Raw genomic sequence first — 19865 nt, 5'->3', positions numbered from 1 at the left:
TGTATCTTTATGGCACTAGTTTACTACATAATGATCTATTCACATGGGGAAATGTAGTACCTGTGTAACTGTTTCTTTATAATTTAAAACAGGGTATAAAAAAATTACCAACATCTAACTTAAAAACTAATCCTCAGACTACAACACAAAAAAAACCCTTCACATTTGGGTCTGCAGAAACTAAAATTTTTTTTCATTCAATAAGGCTTTATTTAACAATGCTTTATACTTACACAATGAACTGATATATATACAGTTTCAAAATAAACTCATTAGGCCATAAGACTGATGACATTAAATCCACCCAACTTAAGAGAGCTTCCTGACCTGTCCCCTCATCTCTCGAGAAATACATTTCTCCAAGCGTAACAGAATTTTCTATCCTTTAAGACACAACTACATGCTAAAACAACAAAGAACCAAGATGTCACATTACTTGGCAAGTATAGCAAACTCAGAAAAAGGATGCAGACGTTGGGGGGGGAGGAAGAAACCATTACAATCTGAAATACTGTGCTAGCTCCCTGGTCTGCTGTTCATCCATACTACATCCCAATGGATCAGTGTGCCTGCTGCTGTATAAATGGTCTCTATGTGAGAAAACACTGGGTTTAGCTGTCAAAGTTTCAGAAAGACATCTGTAGGAATTAGTCTGAAGCATTAATTCAAATTTCAAAGGTTTTTCTGCAACTGAATGATGCAACTGTCTAAGCAGTAAGCATTTTTAAAGCAAAACAACACTAGGATTTTGTAAAAAGCAATACATCCTTGTAAGAAATTATCTCATTATCAGTAGGAGCTTTTGGGATTCTAGCTTGTGCACTCTCAATTATTCCACAAAATTTGAAAGCCTCAGTTAGGTATTTTCAAGCTGATAAATCAAATCCAACACTTGGAACAATCAAACACAAATTTAATTACACTTACACAGTTCCTACAGAAGCTACTCATGATCAACATTAACTCACCCCACACAATAAATAACATTTCAAACAGAGTTACACTATCATGTGGTAATATTTTGCCAAAGTACTTTCAAACTGTTTCAATCCCCGTTTTAGCATTTTCAGGTATGCATTTCCACAAGAAACAAGCACACTCAAGACCACATCAAATTGATTACTTCAAAGGTCACACTCATAGACTCTGATCCTAAAGGTCTTTTCCAAATTATTCTAATAACTTGTCCCACACTGATCAATCTCTAAACCTGGGTGTACATCACCAGAACTCAAGGTCCAAATATTAACAGATTGGGTTTTCATCACAGAATCTCTGAGGGAAAAGTGGTTTTCAGAGACAGACTGCTTATTGTCAGCCCTAACACGGGCAGGAGATTGTGACTTGCTCAGCAGTAAGATGCTTGGTTATGTGTCAGTGCATCAAAAATCTGCAACTCTACATGCACACGATTGCTATGATGAAGCATCGGAGCTGAACTGGCCCAGTTACCAAAATACATCAGTAACACAAACTAAACTATTTGTGGCAACATGCGAACTCAAGATATTAAAAACACTGCTAGTGAAAAGGTTAAATAAAAAGAAATGTGCAGAACTCTTAAAGAGGAAAAAAAATAAAGCTTTCCCAGAGGGGGACAAAAAAAAAAAACCAAACCACTTAGTACTCACTTATTCACTTATTTAAAAAAATAAATTTTGATTTATATGGTCAGATGAACAAAGCATCTGCTTGAAAATCACACTAAATAGTATTCAACTGCCTGAGCGGCAAGTCACAAAGTATAGTAAGAATGATGCTTAGAAGAGAGTCCAGTCTTACATAAATACTGGATTTGGAAAAAAAATCTTAATATTAGGAGAAAGTCTGGACATGTTCCTATTTTAACATTACCTGTAGACTTAATTTTTAAAGATACATAATCCCTAAGAGGCTTAGTCAATTCTGATTTCCTTTTCCTTCTCAAACCTCCTCTACAATCTATATAAAAGCTTTCCATTATGGCTCCTCTCTCACTTTTTGGGAGCAGATACTTCACGGTTCATTTCTCCTGCTGCTCTTTAGATCATTTAAATCTGCAGGGCCATCATTAACCTCACATTATGTGCATTCACGTATCCCTTAAGATACCTCCATCTAGTGAACTTGATTTCTGCCAGAGATTAAGAGCAATGTCAAAACAGTAGCATAAAAATATCAACAAATTTGCAACACTTGCAAAAATATGGAATATAAACAGTCATCTGGGAGGGAGCATGGTTGTAGGGGTATGAAGAGGACATAGCTTTGTGGGATCCTGGAGTAAAAAACCCAACAAACTACCACTACTGCCTTTCCACTATCTCAGTATCTTTTCCAAATCTCTCATCTGAAATGGAAAACAAAAAAACTAAATCCAAAACATGATGTTTTTATTCCATTTTGCAGTTCACAACTGTAATCCAATTTGACCATTTAGCAAATATGTACAATGTTACTGCAGACATTAAAATTCACATGATTTCAACTAAGGAGAGTATCCTATCTAACAAAATGCCTTTCTTGCAATGCACAATCAGAAACTGGTACTTCTTCCACCTAGTATCTCCACACCAAGGTTTAATGATCCATTACTCTAAAAGAAAACCATTCACAAGGATTAGGTATCCACCCTTTCTTTAAAAATCCTAGTTTTGAGATACACAAGTTCTGAACTGCTGCAAGTTTCTAAATTTCTTTTTGAATCTCTGAAATAAAGAATGAAAATAATGCTCAAATAAACCTTAAAAATGAGATGGTATTAGGTGGGAAGCTGTACAACATACACAAAATCCCTCCTTCTGGATACTGACAATAACAACTACCATATTAAGTTGGGGTAGCGGAAAGAATCATTGCAAAATCAAATATACTTTGTGAAACTATAAAATGATATCTATTCTCTCAGAAGCTGCTGGTGGTGTCTTGGTTTTCAACTCAATTTCCTTATCTTACTAGCACTTAAGCAAATAAATCCCATTTCCACTTATCAAGATATTGTAGTTAAAGTCTGGAAATTGACTGAATATATAGCATTCTCATACAGCTTCAGAGAGTACCAGAAAATCCCCAAACCTACAATTAAATTCCTGGAAATTTTTGAATGAACCAGACATAACTGCAGTTCTCAGCTGCTTCCGGTGTGAAAGGAGGACGTTAAAAGACCTTTATCTTTGCCTTCTCCTGGAAGAGGTTAAAATGGTGAGACTGGAATATCATACAAATACTCTGCTGATGAGGAACTTCTAAATAGTATATCACAACCTATTTTTTCTATAGTACAGTTCAGAACATTGAATGAATGAGACTACTGAAACTGGTGAAGCAGGAAGGACTTTCAGTCTGTTTCCAAAACTCACTAGTGAGCTGGCACCACAAATTTTATCTTTCAGTCTCACATGCTGTAACGGACCAGTCTTCCCTGTGTCAAGGACCTGCCTCTCAATATAAGCTCTTTAAAAAAACACCTTCATTTTAAATACCTCTTTCACAGCAATATCCCAAACCCTCCTGACTGTCAGTCACTGCTGTTTCCAGTTGCAACACAACTGGAATCAGTTTCTCAGTTAATCTTTGTAATATGATTACAACAGTAAAACAACCATTTGCACTCCAGCAGATTTTACTTCATTTTGAACACATTTCATCAATGACATCACCTTTATATCTTCAAGGTACTATGTCTAGATTATAACACAAATTGTGGCAAACCAATTAACCAAACAGATATACACAAGAAGATGTGTTTGCTACCACACAGAAGAGTACTTTTGTAACTCAAATTACCATAACTGACCAAGTGGCATCTTAACTAGGTAGACAAAAGCAGAAGCTATAGAATTCCAAGCAGAAGAGGGGAAAAGAAGGTCCCCAACGACTCCAAAGGATTAAAATGACTGATCTCCAGGCTCTCCCCACATCGACTGTTTTGTTGTACTGTACTTTAGCATTTCAAAAATGAATGCCAATGTTACTTCACTGCCTGCAATGAAATCTTCACTGGTATTCCAGTCTAGCAACATGAACGCCCTCCTGCAGGATACAAGGAGGAGGAGGAGTATGTGTTACACAGCTGCTTGTCCTAGAAAAATGAGTAGAAATAGCACTGCTGATGCATCATCATCTTGGCATCACCTGAGCTACAAGAAAGCTAGGAAAATGAAGTGTCAACTTCTGCTTTCAAGAAGCATTAACATGGCTTTCATCTAACAACCAACAGCTTCAGATCTCCCAGTCAAATTAGTTTAACCTGCAAATATTTTCACTTCAACAGCTTTTCCACAAAGGAGTTAAAAATACAGCTTTTACTTAATGGTAGCAAGGAATTAATTCAACTGTATCTAATCAGAAGGCCTAACAAGTCAAAACTAGTTCACATATAAATTGAAATTATGAAATGCCTTATGTATATCGTAACTTATACAACCTTGCTCAGAGAGCTACTTCTACAAAGTATACTTATTCCTGAGGCTATCAGGAAAGACAGAAGTAAAGGAACTAAACTATTCAGAGAGAAGTCTGTTTTCTGGCAAGTAAAAAAGGGCACATGAGTATGACAGCAGTTGGGTTTTATTAGCAGAGAAAAACAGTCTTGCATTAGTCATCTTAGCAGCAAATAAGCTATTTCTCCCTCACCCTTTACTTCTCTTTCATTTTCTCAAGGTTTGTCAACTTTATACTCTGGATTTGTAAGCAACAACCCATAGCCAGGTGTCATGAAAATCACCAGCCACACAGTTACAGCTGTATCATAGCCTGAACAGCAGTATTACAGACAAGCCAGTTTCCAAAAGGTAAAAAGAAAAAAATCCCATGCTGTTCTCCCCTCTTTGTGACAAAATAAAGGCTACTATTATAAATAGGTGCATGGAAATGAAGTTGCACTTTACAGTAGAGCACCATATATTAAAGCTTTTAACAGCTGAAATTGTAACAAATCCTGAGCAAATTCTTAGTACTGCTTACAATCCTTTATCACTAGCCTGCAGCTTAAAACTAGAACATTAACAAATCTACACCGTGCCTGGAGAAAGATCAGAGGTAGGTAAATGTAGGTCAACTAAGCCCATGAGTCAGTGTAACTCTGCCTGCCTACCATTTAAGCAATCAAAGGCTCAAAAATATTACTGTACCTTCCCCTTTTTTCGTGTACAACTCAGAGCTTCTTGGATGCTATTACTGAATTCTCACAGATGGAAGTTAGATATCTATTTTCCACACATTTTATGTGAATTAGAGTGGAATTTATTCCACTACCAAGAAAAAAAAAAAAAACAAAAACCACATTCTCAAAAGCTCATTTTCTGACCAGAGGAAAAACCAGATCACTGCCTAGTATGAAAGCGCAAGCTGGTGAAATTTCGGGTGTATCCACAGTAGGTGTAATGAACAAATGGCCCCTGCAGCCTGACACTATCACAGGGGCACAACGTGGATCAAAACAGTTGATCCTGAAGACTGTAATTCAAACATTCACAAGAGAGCAGACTCTGTTTGTTCATTATTGTTTCCGTTAATTACATAACTGCTTCAAACAGGGGCAAAACATCGTAAAATAACCATAAAAAAAAATGTGAAAACACAAGCCAGTAACTTAAACCCAAACAAATTTGGCTTCCTCAAAAGAAAGTACTCCTTAGCATTCTTATATTTCAAACAAAAAGCAACGCAGTCAGTCCAAGGAAGCTGTCTGTAAAGTTCTGACTGTGGTGAACAGTGGAGGGGAAAGGGAGTGGAAGAAAAAACCCAGTCCTTCATCTTGCAGACATCATTGCATTTATGAGCATGGCATACCTTCCCTGACTACAAGAAAGATCTTCCTATCTTCTGGTCTCCAAAGGACAACTGCCCCAGCAATAAAACCTCTGTTTCACATTTAAAGATTCTCCAATTCAATTAGTAATTTCCCTCTCTTCCAGGAAACAAGCGAAAAAGCATGCTTCAAAACAGTGACAATTTTATTTAGTCAATCCTAACAGTATAAAGAGGACAATGCAGCTCTATCACTTATATGTGCTCACAGAGCAATACTCAGTGACAGGTGAATTGTATTTATATTTTATATATCTTTTACATTTGCATCCTATGAGAAAGAGTAAGATATTCCAAGGAAAGCACCTTCCTTGCAGCTTCCACTGCAAACAAGGTAAGAACATAGGTTTGTTACACAAACAAGAGCTTCAGTGAAGAGCATCCATTTTGGGACTACAGCAGAAATACCTGGAAAGTGTGCTCCAGACAGTGAGCAAGAGGGCAGATAAATCAATAGTCAGGGCTGATTACATCAAATCTTACCTCTCCAGAGAGCAAAAAATGGACACTTTTACACCAACATCACCAACACTACAAGCCCACAGAATATCTGCCAGTAATTCAGAGAAGTAATATTTTCCATTCTATTCATTTTCTTGCAATGTCAAATCAAAATAAAAGCCAAAGAAAAACACTTTCTTAAAATTCTCCAAGCAGGCAGTCCTTGTAAATGGCAAAAGAAAACTAAATTCTTCCAAAATAGGAAAATAAATGAAATAAATACTTCCTTAGTTTTTAATTCAAGAACAGTTGTTGGTAAAACACCACTATCTTCACACCCTCAAAGAGCCTGAAAACACCACCTTCAAGCTGGTTGCTCATACTTCAGCAAAAACATTTACTTCAAGTTCCGAGTTACTAGTTACTGAGTCTTTTGCACAAATTGTAAAGTCTCCCTATAATGAAGAATGAAAAATAAGACTTGAATTACCTCTGATTTACCTACTGTCTTGTCATCTGCTGATCAGTCACAACAGTGTGCGTTCTTTTTTGTCTCCTTGTCTGAGCTTCCACTAGCTCACTTTCAAACTGGAGGAGACATGAAAGCAAGGTGATGAAAAGGAAGATTCTCGCTTGGTCACTTGAACCCTGGATTCAGAGATCTAAATCACCAGACTCACTTCTAATGAGAGTGAGTTACAATGTTCAATCTGAATCAGAATAGCTTTCAGTCTATGAAGGGTATGCACAGTTCCATAGTAGAGGAATTCAGATTTAGTCCCTATCTACACTAACTGTATCAGTACCCAAGTACCTTTGCTTATCACATCTTTAGAGGTCTTCGTTCAGTAAGAAAGTTTAAGTGTTTCAACAGCTTGTTAAAGTGTTTACAATCCCACTCAGGCTGATGTTGAAAATGCTATTTTTCTCTTCCCAGTATGAAGAGGAAACGCTTTTACTGTTTACAGTAAACAGGCCAGCATGGCTCTGCAAAATAAGGAGAAATCTGAAAATGGACAATTTTTAAATAGTTTTGGCATCAAAATGGGTCTATGATTCTATTATTTTGTAAAGGAAAAAAAAAAGAAAAGCTCAAAGTTAATTTGTGGAAAGTATAATGAAATATTTAACATTAAAATGTGACCTGCTGTTGATAATTTCCTAAGAACTGAACTAATTTTATTGAGCTCTTAGAGGAACATAATAATACCCAGGATATTTGGACGAGTGTGTTTTTTACAGAAAAACAAAACACTCCAGATTAGTGGAGTTAGAAAGCCTGAACATGACATTCTGGACAAACTACTTCCAGAAAGTTGCACTTTTACCTATGCAACTCCATTTGTGAGCTACTTTACAAAGCTGTGGTCCAACCTCTAAGGAACAGCCAAACCTGCAGACTTCAAAATCCATTGTTGAGACTCAAAAGAGGAGGCTGCCCTCTGGCCATGAAATTACATTTGGTGTATAGGTGACATGGGCATTGTGGTACTACTGTGTGGTGCTGTGGTGGGGTGAGTGGTGCGGAGTGGTGTGGGATGATGGGATAGGGGTGGCATGGTGATGCAGTGTGGGTGATGGTTGCAACTCCAGCACCTTCTATCTTCACCCTCATCCACCTACAATATAAAGGAGCAAGATCATTTTAGGGCATCCCACATAAATACCAGCAAATTTCCATCTAATCTATTTTGCAGACAAAGTTGAGCAAAATGATGACACCACATCATCCTATTTCACCATGCTTATTGTGAATTTATAATACTTTCCACTTTCAAACACCACCAATTCAGGCAGCTTTTGAAAGAACGTACTTCTCATGTGCATTGCTTTTTTGGGTCCCAAATCCAATTAAAAAATCTCATACAAATTATAAAAACACATTTGGTACACACAACAACGCACTGGACCCTGATACTTGGAGCTGACCTTCAAGGATAACATAGTAAGTAGGTGTTCATTAATTACAAGTACTTTCTTAAGCTGCAACAACATAAATAAATTCGAAGCATACATATACAAAATATGGCACAGAAATTGAACAGCTACAAACTGAAGAGCTCAGACTGGCCACGAAACCACACCAACACAAAAATAGTGTACACATACTGAAGCTCAGCACACAATCGAGCACTGGAAATGAGGGAACCCTCTAAACTACTGCAACTTTCAACTCCGTATTATAAGCTGCAGCACAAAACAAAGGGAAAAAAAGAGCCACTACCCTAATGCTTTGGAGTGAAGACTGATGAGAACTCAAGGAAATCTCTATTCTAAGGATGCAATGAGACCAAAACAGAAAAGTCTAACAGCCTTTCTGTGACAACTATTAGTACTAAGGGAAATACATGCCCATTGCCTTTATCCTCCTCAATTAAGGAACTCTGAGTCTTTTGGCAACATCTAAAACACTACATGTCAGCCTGGAGTATTTACAGTCCTTTTGAGTCACAGTAACAAGAGTGACCAAGCGTTCTCAAAACTGAGAAGGCAAACCTGTTGCTATTAGTAGAGAAGAAGAAAATGATGAGTATTAGGAATTGCCTAAGCTGCCTTCAACCTTTTTTCCAATTTTCAATTAACTACAGTGCTCCACAAAATTTTTCAAGATGATGGCTTTAGTTTGGTATTACAAAGGCCACAGAGGAACAAAAAGTAATGTTTCTCATGCTTTAAGGACATTACAGCACCATTTCTTACTTTCTCTGCTAACAGCTAGCTACTGTTATAGACCATGATTTGAAGGATACAGACTGGAACTTAAAGAGAACTTGGCTCTTCTTGCAATTCAGCTATATCTTTTGCTGACAATGATTCTTTTTCTCTCTGCTTTATTTCTCTCTCCTTTTATAATACCTAGTCCTATTTAAAATGACAAGGCCATCCCATATGATGTACCAGCATAGCATCATTTTTAAACAAATACCCTCCTAAGCAGCATCATCCAAAAATATTATTTGAATACAATTAATCTAATTGCCCATTGCTAGCATTAAACTAAGTAGCTCAACTTCTTCCATCTCCTTCTGCATCCAGCCTAATGCCAGCAGCACAAATCAAAGGAATTATCAGTATCTTGCCTCTATCTACCAATTTTTCTATTAATCATTTCTTTAACTCACATCAGCTTAGCTTTGGATTAATTTTTCTCTTTAAAACTTATAATCAGCCTGTTCAAATGAGAGCCATGTGCAAACAAAACTCTGCTTCACCAGACAGGAGCGAGAATATCTGTGGTTTGATACCATGTACAGCATCTGAAGTCTTAATACCTTCACAGTATGGCAGTTAGCACATCTAAAGTCACTCTTGTCATCCAATACCTGGGTAACCCCACCTACATTCTAGGAGTTTTATATACCAATAACAGGGGATCTCTAACCAACTTAAAACATATGTTTATATTTTCAATACAAGCTAAAGACCAAGTTATATCCACATCCATCTGAGACAGGTATGTGCATAGGCAAAACTGCTAAAGTGTGCTCATGAGAATACAAGCACTACCTTGACACTGTAAGAATCACTACTGGCAATGTGTTGCTCCACCACCTACAAAGGAATCCCACTTCAACAAGATAAAACATTTTCAGGACAAAGGCCTTCTCCTCTTTGCATGAATGACATGTAACTTCTCTATTTTAAGTTACACTGCTAAACCCATTGCCAGCCTGCAACATTCATGTGGAAAAATGAGGCAGGAAACCTGTGATTCACTACAGCAGGATCTAAATGATGCATGAAAACTCATGCCTGGTGCACCAAGGGAATACAGCACTGCTGTTTTTGCTCATACGTTCAGCTTGATTGAAACAAACAAGCAAAAAAATCATTTAATATAAAAATTATTTGACAAAATCCACATTCTCACTTAGATAGTTTTTAAATGCATATTTTGACACAACCTTTGAAGACATGTTCTCTGCAGTTTCTTACACATAGGGCAGTTTTCTCTTCCACCTCAAAGGTGAACCCAAGTCAGTGGGTTTTACTCAAGTAAAGTTACAAAACTCTTAAGTGATTTTCCACTTTCTGCAAACATTACACGCACAATGGAGGCTGATCCATATACCTTTCCTACTGTAATCCCAATGCAAATATACAATACTTTTTTTTAAACGTCCATACATGATACGAATTCACATACATTACTGCAAGTTAACAAAATTCCCAAAGCACTTCTGCACATTTCAGTTTGCACAGCACTAGCATTTGTCACTACCATAGGACCTCTTAATTTTATGTCAAACAAATGCTCTTCCATAGGGTGCATGTTTTAAATAAACTTACACAAACACTTTGTTAGGGCTGCTGTGATTTAACATACCTCCTGCTTAACTACAGGTGAAGAAAAACAGACCTTGCAGCACAAAGGAAAAATCAAAAATGTTATGCTGTCAAACAAGAAGAAAAAGCTTTTAGGTGTATTTAAATGATCAAGAACATCTGCAATTAAATGAGATATTAGAGAGTCAAATGCAAAATGAAAAATACTAATGTACTTCAAAGTTTTTCTCTATTAGAGCATTAATGAATATGTTAATACGAGCACTAATCTAACAAAAACCTCAACATGGCACCATTCCTGGGAACGCTTGAACCATGTAGTCTTAAACGCAGATGTCACTATTTGACAACATAGAGAATCCCAATTATAAATGAACTGCTCCATTGGTTTGTGTGTGTGTGTATCCCTAAGCACACAGACACACGTGTACATATACACACTTTTTTCCACTGTGAAGCATAATCTTATTGTTCCATAATCCCCAGCTGTATGTTTAATGACCACACATAAAACACTTCCATCGAAACGAAAAAACGCAGTTCTAGCACATTTAATTCTTTAGAAATGAACATCTACATTGCTGAAATGGCATTAGAGTGACAAACGACTATAATCCAATGGCCCAAGGCCAGCAACTTCTATTACAACAGATTTGGCTGTTTTGTACGACACAGCATGTTGCGTGTATATCACTACACAGAAACGAGACTGCTTAGTTTACCTACAAACAAACGCCACTTAGCTTTACAAGTATTTCAACAGCTACAAGAATGGAAAACGTGGTGTGTCTAAGCAACTGCTTACAAAAACTGCATTTATTACTGGATAAACGGCTGGATCCAGTCTAAAAAAAATCTCCCAGTCAGTGCTATATCCTCAAAGGTACACAAAAAGTAGTGATTCACAAAACATGTTTGGTTTATTCTATTATTTGCACGCTACCATATGGTTCCAAATTTAAGTTCCATGTCAGTTTTCCCACTGTGCTCTGTGCGGATTCACCATTCACATTTTAGAAAGGCAAATGACACCTTCTGGCTACCTAAACTCACAACTTAAGCTGCAGCCTGAATTCCTGACACCAGAGAAGCCTAGAAGTACTCACTCCAGAGGCAAAAGCTCTAGTATGAGGATGAACTCAGACCCTTCTCAGTGATGGAAGTGGGAGCAAAACAAAAAAAAAGGCAAGGGTAACAAATCCAGCTTCTTCATCCCCTTAAAACACAGAACAGCAACTGAATGGGACAGAGGAGATGCAGCAGCTACTGCTGGATGCTACACCTGAACACATCTCTCCAAACTCACCCGCTGGTCACTGCCCAGGACTATCTTTCATTTTGTTTTCAGGGTGCCCTCCTCCCCCCTTCCCAGTTTTCAGTGTATTTCAGGGACCTGACAGATAGAATCCACACTGCCCTCTCTCCACACACTTCTTCCCGCCTGTAAGGACACTGGCACATCAGACACATCTGCAAGACAGCACAAGAAACTCATCCAGTTGTGTGATAGCCATTTTTTAAAGATTATTTGTGATACAGGTTGATTTCCTAATCACAGTCACCCAGAAACATCAGGCAAAACACTGCAGACACAGCACAGAACAAATGCCTACAGACTGCTGCCTCTTTCTTTTTTCCCTCCTCCTTCCAGAAACAGCAGTGGCTTAAGGGAACATCAAACTACACCCTGCCAGGGAGCCACACTCCAAGCCAGCCATAAAAGAGGTAGTTTGCAGTGGAGTATTTCAGGGAGTCGGGTTGCATACCATGTCCCAAGTTCCAGTTATTCTGGTTGCCAGGCCAGACACAGGCTTGCCTGGGTGAGGATGAGCAGTTTATGAGCTTGCTCAGCTTTTTATGAACATTAACTCCATTGGGTTTTACTCCAGTTGGGTTTAGGGGCAACACAGTACATTTAAAATGGCACCAAGTTTATTTGACACCACAGTAATGGTGAAAGAACAAAACAAGCATAAATGATTCATTCTGCTATGGTATCCTTTCTTCTGCTTAACTTGTTTTCACAAGATTTATAGATTATGTGTTTGTATTCTTTCTATGATTAACAATAGGAAAAGTGGTTAAAGCAACTGTTTAGACAGTTCCTACAGCATTACTTTTTCCAAACAAGGAAACGGTTTTATAATAGATCCTTTTTTTCTAAAGAAGATTTTCAGCTGACCTTGATGACAAATAGTTTCGACTACATTCTGTGCTAAACCGGCTCAAATGTATCTACCGTCATACAAAACTTGTACTGATAGAACAGGTTTACTTTTAGCTCACCCTAGTAAAAAAAGTCCTAAAGAGATTTTGAATATATTCAGAACACACCTAGAAAATTGACAGCAACACTTAAATATCTCATGAAACAATTATGAAATAATGACATGGAACACAGAGGTACAAACGACCAGCAGTATCTAAACTATTTTACCACGTACTCCTGCGCTTGCTGACTAGTTGGCCAGACAAACTTAATGTCCTTTTGAAAATACACAATATGGTCTCGTTTCATGATTCATTTGTTACAATGTGTGAACTGATGAAGTATTTCTGCCCACTATTACATGAATCCATTAACTGGCAGCAATCTGACTGTGCGCTGCAGCTATTAGAACATGATTTTCCCCAAGACCCTTTTCTCCCCTGTGTGATGAAAAAAGGAGGTTTCAGTTACAGTACACTCAAATTACAGTCATGGAAAAACTAAGCACTTTTGCCTAGGACTCCGCATTCTGACACAAAAACACCATGACTAAATAACGTTATTTAGTCTTGTGATCAGAATGCACAACTTTTATCAAAACTCTCTAATCTAACTCTACTGATCTGGGGAACTATCATACTAAAATAAAAAGGAAACAGCTACATGCAAAACTGTCTCCTAAGTTTATCTTCATTACCTTCTTTCCATCCAAAAAAAATCCAAACCAGCTACCTCGCTTCAGCATCGTAGCACTGTACTGCTCTAGAATATTCAGCCACATAAATCCCAGACAGTATTTAAATAAACTGGTTACAACGTGTGTGGGGGGAACAAAATACAAACCCAGGCTGGTTTAATGACATGAACAAAGATATCTTACAGATTTGCCTCCCAACTACACAGAAATTTAATCAGCAATTCTCACAAGACCTAAATATCTACCTTTCCCCAAAGCAGGCATTGATTTAAAAACCTGTGTACAAGTTATTGCTAAACATGAATTTGTAGCCTACTTTTAATTATAGCTTCACCATAAATCATCCACTGAACTCTTTTTGTTTCAAGAGGCATCATCTTAATTAACTACAGACAGAAAAATTTCCTTAGTTCTTCCAAGTCATTAAGAAAGCTGCAATGTACAACCCAATTCCTTATCAAACTGACCACATGCACTGCGGTCTAGTACTGAGCAGAGGGGAAAGAAGTGAGTCAAACAGCCTCCAAGTTGAACACTGAATCCAACTATCATTTATTAGAACACTGAAAAAATGTCCAAATGTGAGTTACCTCCACTTTGAAAGAAAATGTGAAGGATAAAACAGTTCTAAAACTATTTAAAACGAATTCCAGGAATTGTAATTGTGCTCAGATCACTCATGTTAATAAAATCCCATGCCTCTTTCTCTAGAACATAAATCAATCAAGCTGGACATGAAAGGCCACGACAGTTTTCACTGATTACAAACTTTTACTTAAGGAAAAATCATTGTCAGTGCCACTAATGCACAACTTATTAGACGTGGACCTTAACTGCCCTTCCGAAAAAAATACCTAACTCAGAATAAAGCATCGTCTTCTTTGAAGCTTACATTTTATGGAAGGCATTTTTCATCACGAAACATACCATTTCTTAATAAAATCATCTTTAACACGTTTAAAGTTTCCTAAGCTTTTTCATTTGCAAAAGAACGAAGTTGTACAGAAATCTTCCGAATAAACACCTCAGAGCACACACTGCCTGGCATTTAGCCTGACATGTTTTCTTTTGGGGAGAAAAATGTTACAGTAAAAACACAGTGAAACTAACCCATTCAATCATTTGCTCTAAGCACACACTAGATTAGACCAGGAATCAAGCTTTTAACTACCAGTGAAAAACTACCCCGATTGCAGTTCTGTTTTTTTTTCACTCCGTGCACAAATCTTCTGGCTGGTTTAGTTAGTCGGAGACAGGGAAACTGCACACGCGGTCCCCATGCACAGTATTCTTGCAACACTCAGCCCTTTGCACCCCAATGCACTGAGATTTACTGAGTGTTTGGGCGGCGGGGGGGGGGGGGACGACAGGATTAGTTTACAAATCTCCTTATTCCCTTCTCATTATAGAATCGCTTCTGTCTCTCCTCACCTGAATTAAAATAATAATAAAAAGAAGCTCAAGCTACTCTCTTCCAACCCTCCTCTCCTCGCAGCGGCTCACATGGGGGTACAGCACCGGCTTCACCCCGCACAGGACTTCCGCAGGCCTCCTCACCCCCTCCGCTTCTTCCCCCTCGCCAAGGCACGGCAACGCCGGCGCGACGCGACGACGAACCCCAACACGCTGGTCCTCTCCCCGGGGCAGGGCCGCCGTCGGGAGCACGGGAGGCTGCCGTCCCGCCCGGTACCGAGGCCCCCCCACCGCCCGCAGGAGATTCAATGAAGCTGCAGAATCACCCTGGGCCTACTCCCGGCCACGACGCTCCCTCTCCCCCCCCCCCGCTTCGGAGAGCCGTGGCGCGGAGCCCAGTCGCCCCTCGGAACCCGTCAGCAAACCCCCCGCAGCACCCCAGACAAGCAGCGCGGGGCCGCCCAGTACCTGAGCGCTGTTCACAGCCATGGCGCTCCGCGTCCGTAGGGAGCTCAGCGTCTCCAGGGCGCCTCACGCTGCTGCCTCCGCCGCCGCCATCTTCTCTCTCGCACGCACCAGCCGGGCGGGCAGGCGGCTCGCACTGCGCCTGCGCACGGCGCCGCCGGGGAGGGCGGGCAGGGCCGCGCGCGCCTCCGCGCCTGCGCGCGGGCAGGGCGGGGCTGGCGGGCGGGGGCGGCGCAGGCGCGCTGGAGGCCGAGCGCAGCATGGGGGGCGTGCGGCAGGGGGCCCGGCGGCGGGTCTCAGGCTGCTGGGGGCTCCGGGGCGTGGGGGGCACCCCTAGAGCCGCCTTTCCGGGGAAGGAGCTGGGCAGCTCGAGGCGGGAAGGAGGGCGAGGCTGCCGAGAAAGTTCGCTTTCAGCTCGAAAGGGTGGAGGAGTTGCCGCCAGGTGGGCGGCCTTGAGGCCACCGTGAGGCGGGCTCAGGCTGAAGCAGTGGCGGGAGACTGGCCCCACATTGCTGGGGCTGTGGCCACGCAGCCTGTGGCTCAGCTCTGAGTAACCTCAGCGGGGTAGTACGGCCGGCCCTGTGTTGCTGGGCTAAAGTAGTGCTGTGCAGGAGGAACGTAGCTGGAAATAGGCCAGCAGCCAGGCTGCCCCCAAGCAATTAATCGTGGGTTCACCTCGAAAGACTGCGAAGGGCCCTGTGCCAAGGGTTACTCCAGCAGGTGAGGGCTTGGCTGCGTGCCGATGTGCTGTCAGAACAAGGCTGTTGCACGTCTGCCCCAAACAAGAAGAGTGGGAAGGGGTTCAGCGTTTGTGTCAAAAAAAGCCAAACCAGCAAACAAGTGATTAATCCAGTCTCGTGATTTTGAGAGGACTGAGTCATCACTGAATACCGAACCCCTCAGGCAAGAATCCGTTAAATTGGTTGCTAACTTACTTAACATTTTTGTTCCTTAAACGAGCTACCAAATCTTGGGGAGCAAATGTTGGAGAAAGCTCTAACATAACTGCAGAAGTTGGAAGCAAAGGAAATGTGTCTTTGGCTGCGCAGAGAAGAAGGTCACAGAAAGCAGGAAGGAGGTTCATCCGTGTTTGTACCACAAGGACCTTTCCCTCTTATCCAGGGCAACACTTAATGTGTGATCGTGACACTTAAGTGATTTTCTGTATCAGCTTCTGTCCTCCTAGCTGCCACACCCTGCTGCCACTCCCTCTCTTGTTTCCAGCGAGTGTTGCTCTGTCCTAAGGCAGAGAACTAGCAGTGAAAATAGGTGTTTAATATTAAAAAGGGGGGAGGAAAAGTGGGGGGAACACAAATGTACAGGCTCTTTGCATACAGCAAACATCTGAACCCCCTTCTCCCCCGCGGGAGTCTAATTTACAAGGTAAATAATGGAGCTAAAAACTCTTATATAGCTCATCTGGTTGAAGGCAAAATTCCCTTTTGCCGGCAATCCTGCCGAAGTAAACTGTTTGTGCTGGAAACGCTGCCCCTGAGCAAATGGCTGAAAACACAAATGTGCCTCCCACCTGAAAACCAGTTAGTTCCAGCACCGGTACTGCAGAAAACCATAGGTAAGGGTGAAAGCTCAAATAGAGAAAAAGGCTGTCACTATCTCATCCTTCATCAACATTTAAAACCATTTCATTTTTATCCCCCTTAATTCAGTTTCACTCTGAAAGTCTGTTAACACTTTACCAGAATATATTGCAGTAATGTAGGTTTTATTGTAATAGCAGGGTTTGAAGAAACTTACCTGCTGGAAAGTTTCCACCTCAGCTCTGGTTTACCACCTATTTTTGACATTTTTATTGGCCTGTTATTGCCTCACTGCACAAATCAGATTTATTTTCTCCTATCCTTTATGCCAATAGCCATGAATTATAGCTCCCAAACAAGATGCTGCCTTCCTGACTTCAAAAAAAGCAAGTGTGGTTTTGTTTCTGTGTACCCATGACCTTTTAAGATTCAGAGTAAAGCATTACTTCTAACAACGTGGTGGTGACTTAGTTATTTTGTGACTTCAACAACAAATGAGGTCCACAGCTATGGAAATAAAGGATTAACTGACATGAGTTAGTGAGCTGAATAAACTACTCCCAAGTTTGCTGCCTCGCTGTAACTCCTGTAATTGTTCTTATCCTACTGGAAATGCAAAGTATGTGGGAACAGCTCACACATACTGTACTTCTCATGATTTCACAAGATCATAAGACCTGTGCTCATGACAGTTCCCACGAGGTGAAGGATTAACACATATGACTTTTGTGAAGCAAGCAGGATCTGTGCATCCATGCTTTCAGGTCAGGGCACTGCATCCTGTAGTGTTGCAAGAACTGGCATATCACTGCGGGAGGTTTACTGCTGTCCATGTAAAGCTTTCTCCTAGTGCTAAGAGCTTTAGGAGTTCTCAAGAATTTCCTTCAGAAATGTAGAACATTCATCCCAATAGTTTCTGGGTACAACAAGGCCTTTGCTGCTTCTCCAGTCATCTGTCAACGGGAAGAAAACTAAAAAACAGTGAGCACCATACTGTGTTCTGGGGGGCCCAAGATACAGCAAGCTAAGGTGTAGAGACAAGCCAAAAACATTTAAAGCACAAGGAGTCCCAGCCTTATGCCCTTCACTCAAAAATAGTGCTGGGGAGGTAGCTCTTTTCACTCCATCCATACCATTGCTTACCATGAAGCATTTACACGCAGCAGTCATCTTCCCTGGTTGGCTCTTGGGAGGGGCTTCTGCTGCTGAGTCAGTTGGCTCCTGATATTTTAAGTTTTCAGTAGAAAAACAGCCCAGTCAAGATCAGCATCCCCAGAGATGCCACTGGATATTAGGGAGAAGTTCTTCACAGAGAAAGTGATTTCCCATTGGAATGGGCTGCCCAGGGAGGTGGTGGAGGCACCGGACCTGGGGGTCTTCAAGAAAAGACTGGATGAGGCACTTAGTGCCATGGTCTGGTTGATTGGTTAGGGCTGGGTGATAGGTTGGCCTGGATGATCTTGGAGGTCTCTTCCAACCTGGTTGATTCTATGATTCTATAACAGCACTCCTTCAGTGTAGGGTCCATAGAGACACCATAAGCTTTGCTAGGGGTAAATTGAGCTGGTTTCACAGTGACCGTGGTTACAAGCGGTGGTGCCTATGGAGAAGGAACAGAAGTCACTGCCAAAGCAGGTCCATTTACTGATCATAGTTATACTAAAACATTTTCACAGCTCTGACAAAGTGCTTCTCCTTCCTTTATAGAACTTGTCTAGGGCCTCTGGTCAACCTCTTTTTTTTTTTCTTAGAAAGCAGCTCAGGCTGGATAGTTCACTCCTGAGACTTTCCTGTACTTTATTCATGCTTCAGAGTACTCCAACAAGCTCATAGAATAAGTTTTGAGCTTTCTGTTGCCTAAATTGTCCAGGCCAGCAACAGACATCCCAGTGTTCACAAACGACAGTTGAGATAGTGGCAGGAACAGTTGTGCAGGTGGAAGCAATAAGCAGAGTAGCAGAGGACACCAACGGCAAGAGCTTCATTCTGAAAAAGCATTAATGCACCCTGATGTCAACCTCTGCATTCCTAAATTAGCTGAAGACTTGTGACAAATGCATTTAATTTTCTGATGGGAGGAACCTAGTTCAAGTCAACCTGAAACTAATCTGCAGTCTGGACAAGACTTTAGTTGATCATATGGATATTTGATTCAGTATAGTTTGTGTTTTAATGGTCTGTGCAAACCTCTGAGTTGAATTATTTGTGACTTATCTTTCTCTTAGTTACAAGCCTTCTCGTGCAATTGTCTGTTTAGAGCTGCCAGTTGCTATCTCGCTCTCCTTTCATGTTCTGTCATCAAACCCCTCATGATAAAAACAAAGGTACTTTTCTTCCCAAAGCTACTCTGAGTTACAGAAAGGTTCCATGTGATGTTAAAAGCTGCAGGTGGTATCAAGAGCCCCACTGCTGTGCTGTGCCTTGCTTACTTGTTACCACTGGAAGGGTAGATGGAGCTCATCTGTGCTCTGGCACAGTACAGCGACAGAACATTTCCATCTGGACGGGGGAGGCATCTGCTCTGATGTGGTCTGTAAGGCAACTCAAAGCTGTATGTTCATGGAGGAATAAGTATCTTTTTATTCACTATGACATTCAAGAGAACTGCAATATGACAACAACATGAAATAAAAGTATATATAAAGATTATCATAATAGTTTCTTCTTCTTTTTTGTCCCCCTAGTAGAAACTCCTAACTCAGAGCTTTGTAACGATGTACCAGCAATGAAACAACCACAATTAGAGTCTGGACTTTTTTTTGCTATGAGTAAAATTGCTGCTCAGAAAAAGGAAAAAAAAAACCAAACCTTTGGTACTTTAAGTTCCTTTGACATGAGACACTCTTTTGCTGTCCCTGAAGAAAAGTGGCTTCTAAGCAGCAGATAGAAAATCACTGGTGTTCAGAAGAAAACAGCCTGATCTCTTACAGAGACAGACACTCTGGCACATTTTTCCCCATTTCAGATTTCAACTTGAGAACAAAAACATTTCCAGCTTCTTTCTCAAGCCTTCAAAACAACTACA

At 40.6% G+C, this 19865-nt stretch overlaps 1 protein-coding gene across 1 annotated transcript in view; it reads right to left on the bottom strand.

Moving 5' to 3' along the window:
- USP10 (ubiquitin specific peptidase 10) overlaps positions 1-15414 on the bottom strand; it is a 48899-nt gene extending 33485 nt beyond the window's left edge. Inside the window, exon 1 of the mRNA XM_064160048.1 lies at positions 15306-15414. Within this exon, the coding sequence (XP_064016118.1) occupies positions 15306-15326 (21 nt within the window). The 5' untranslated portion in view covers positions 15327-15414. The remainder of the gene's footprint in view (positions 1-15305) is intronic.
- Between the last annotated feature and the right edge of the window lie 4451 nt (positions 15415-19865).

Source organism: Pogoniulus pusillus, chromosome 20 (genome assembly GCF_015220805.1).
Source record: "Pogoniulus pusillus isolate bPogPus1 chromosome 20, bPogPus1.pri, whole genome shotgun sequence".
Lineage (NCBI taxonomy): Eukaryota > Metazoa > Chordata > Aves > Piciformes > Lybiidae > Pogoniulus > Pogoniulus pusillus.
The sequence above is the reverse complement of the archived record's forward strand: the minus strand, read 5'-3'. Positions and strand labels throughout refer to the sequence as shown.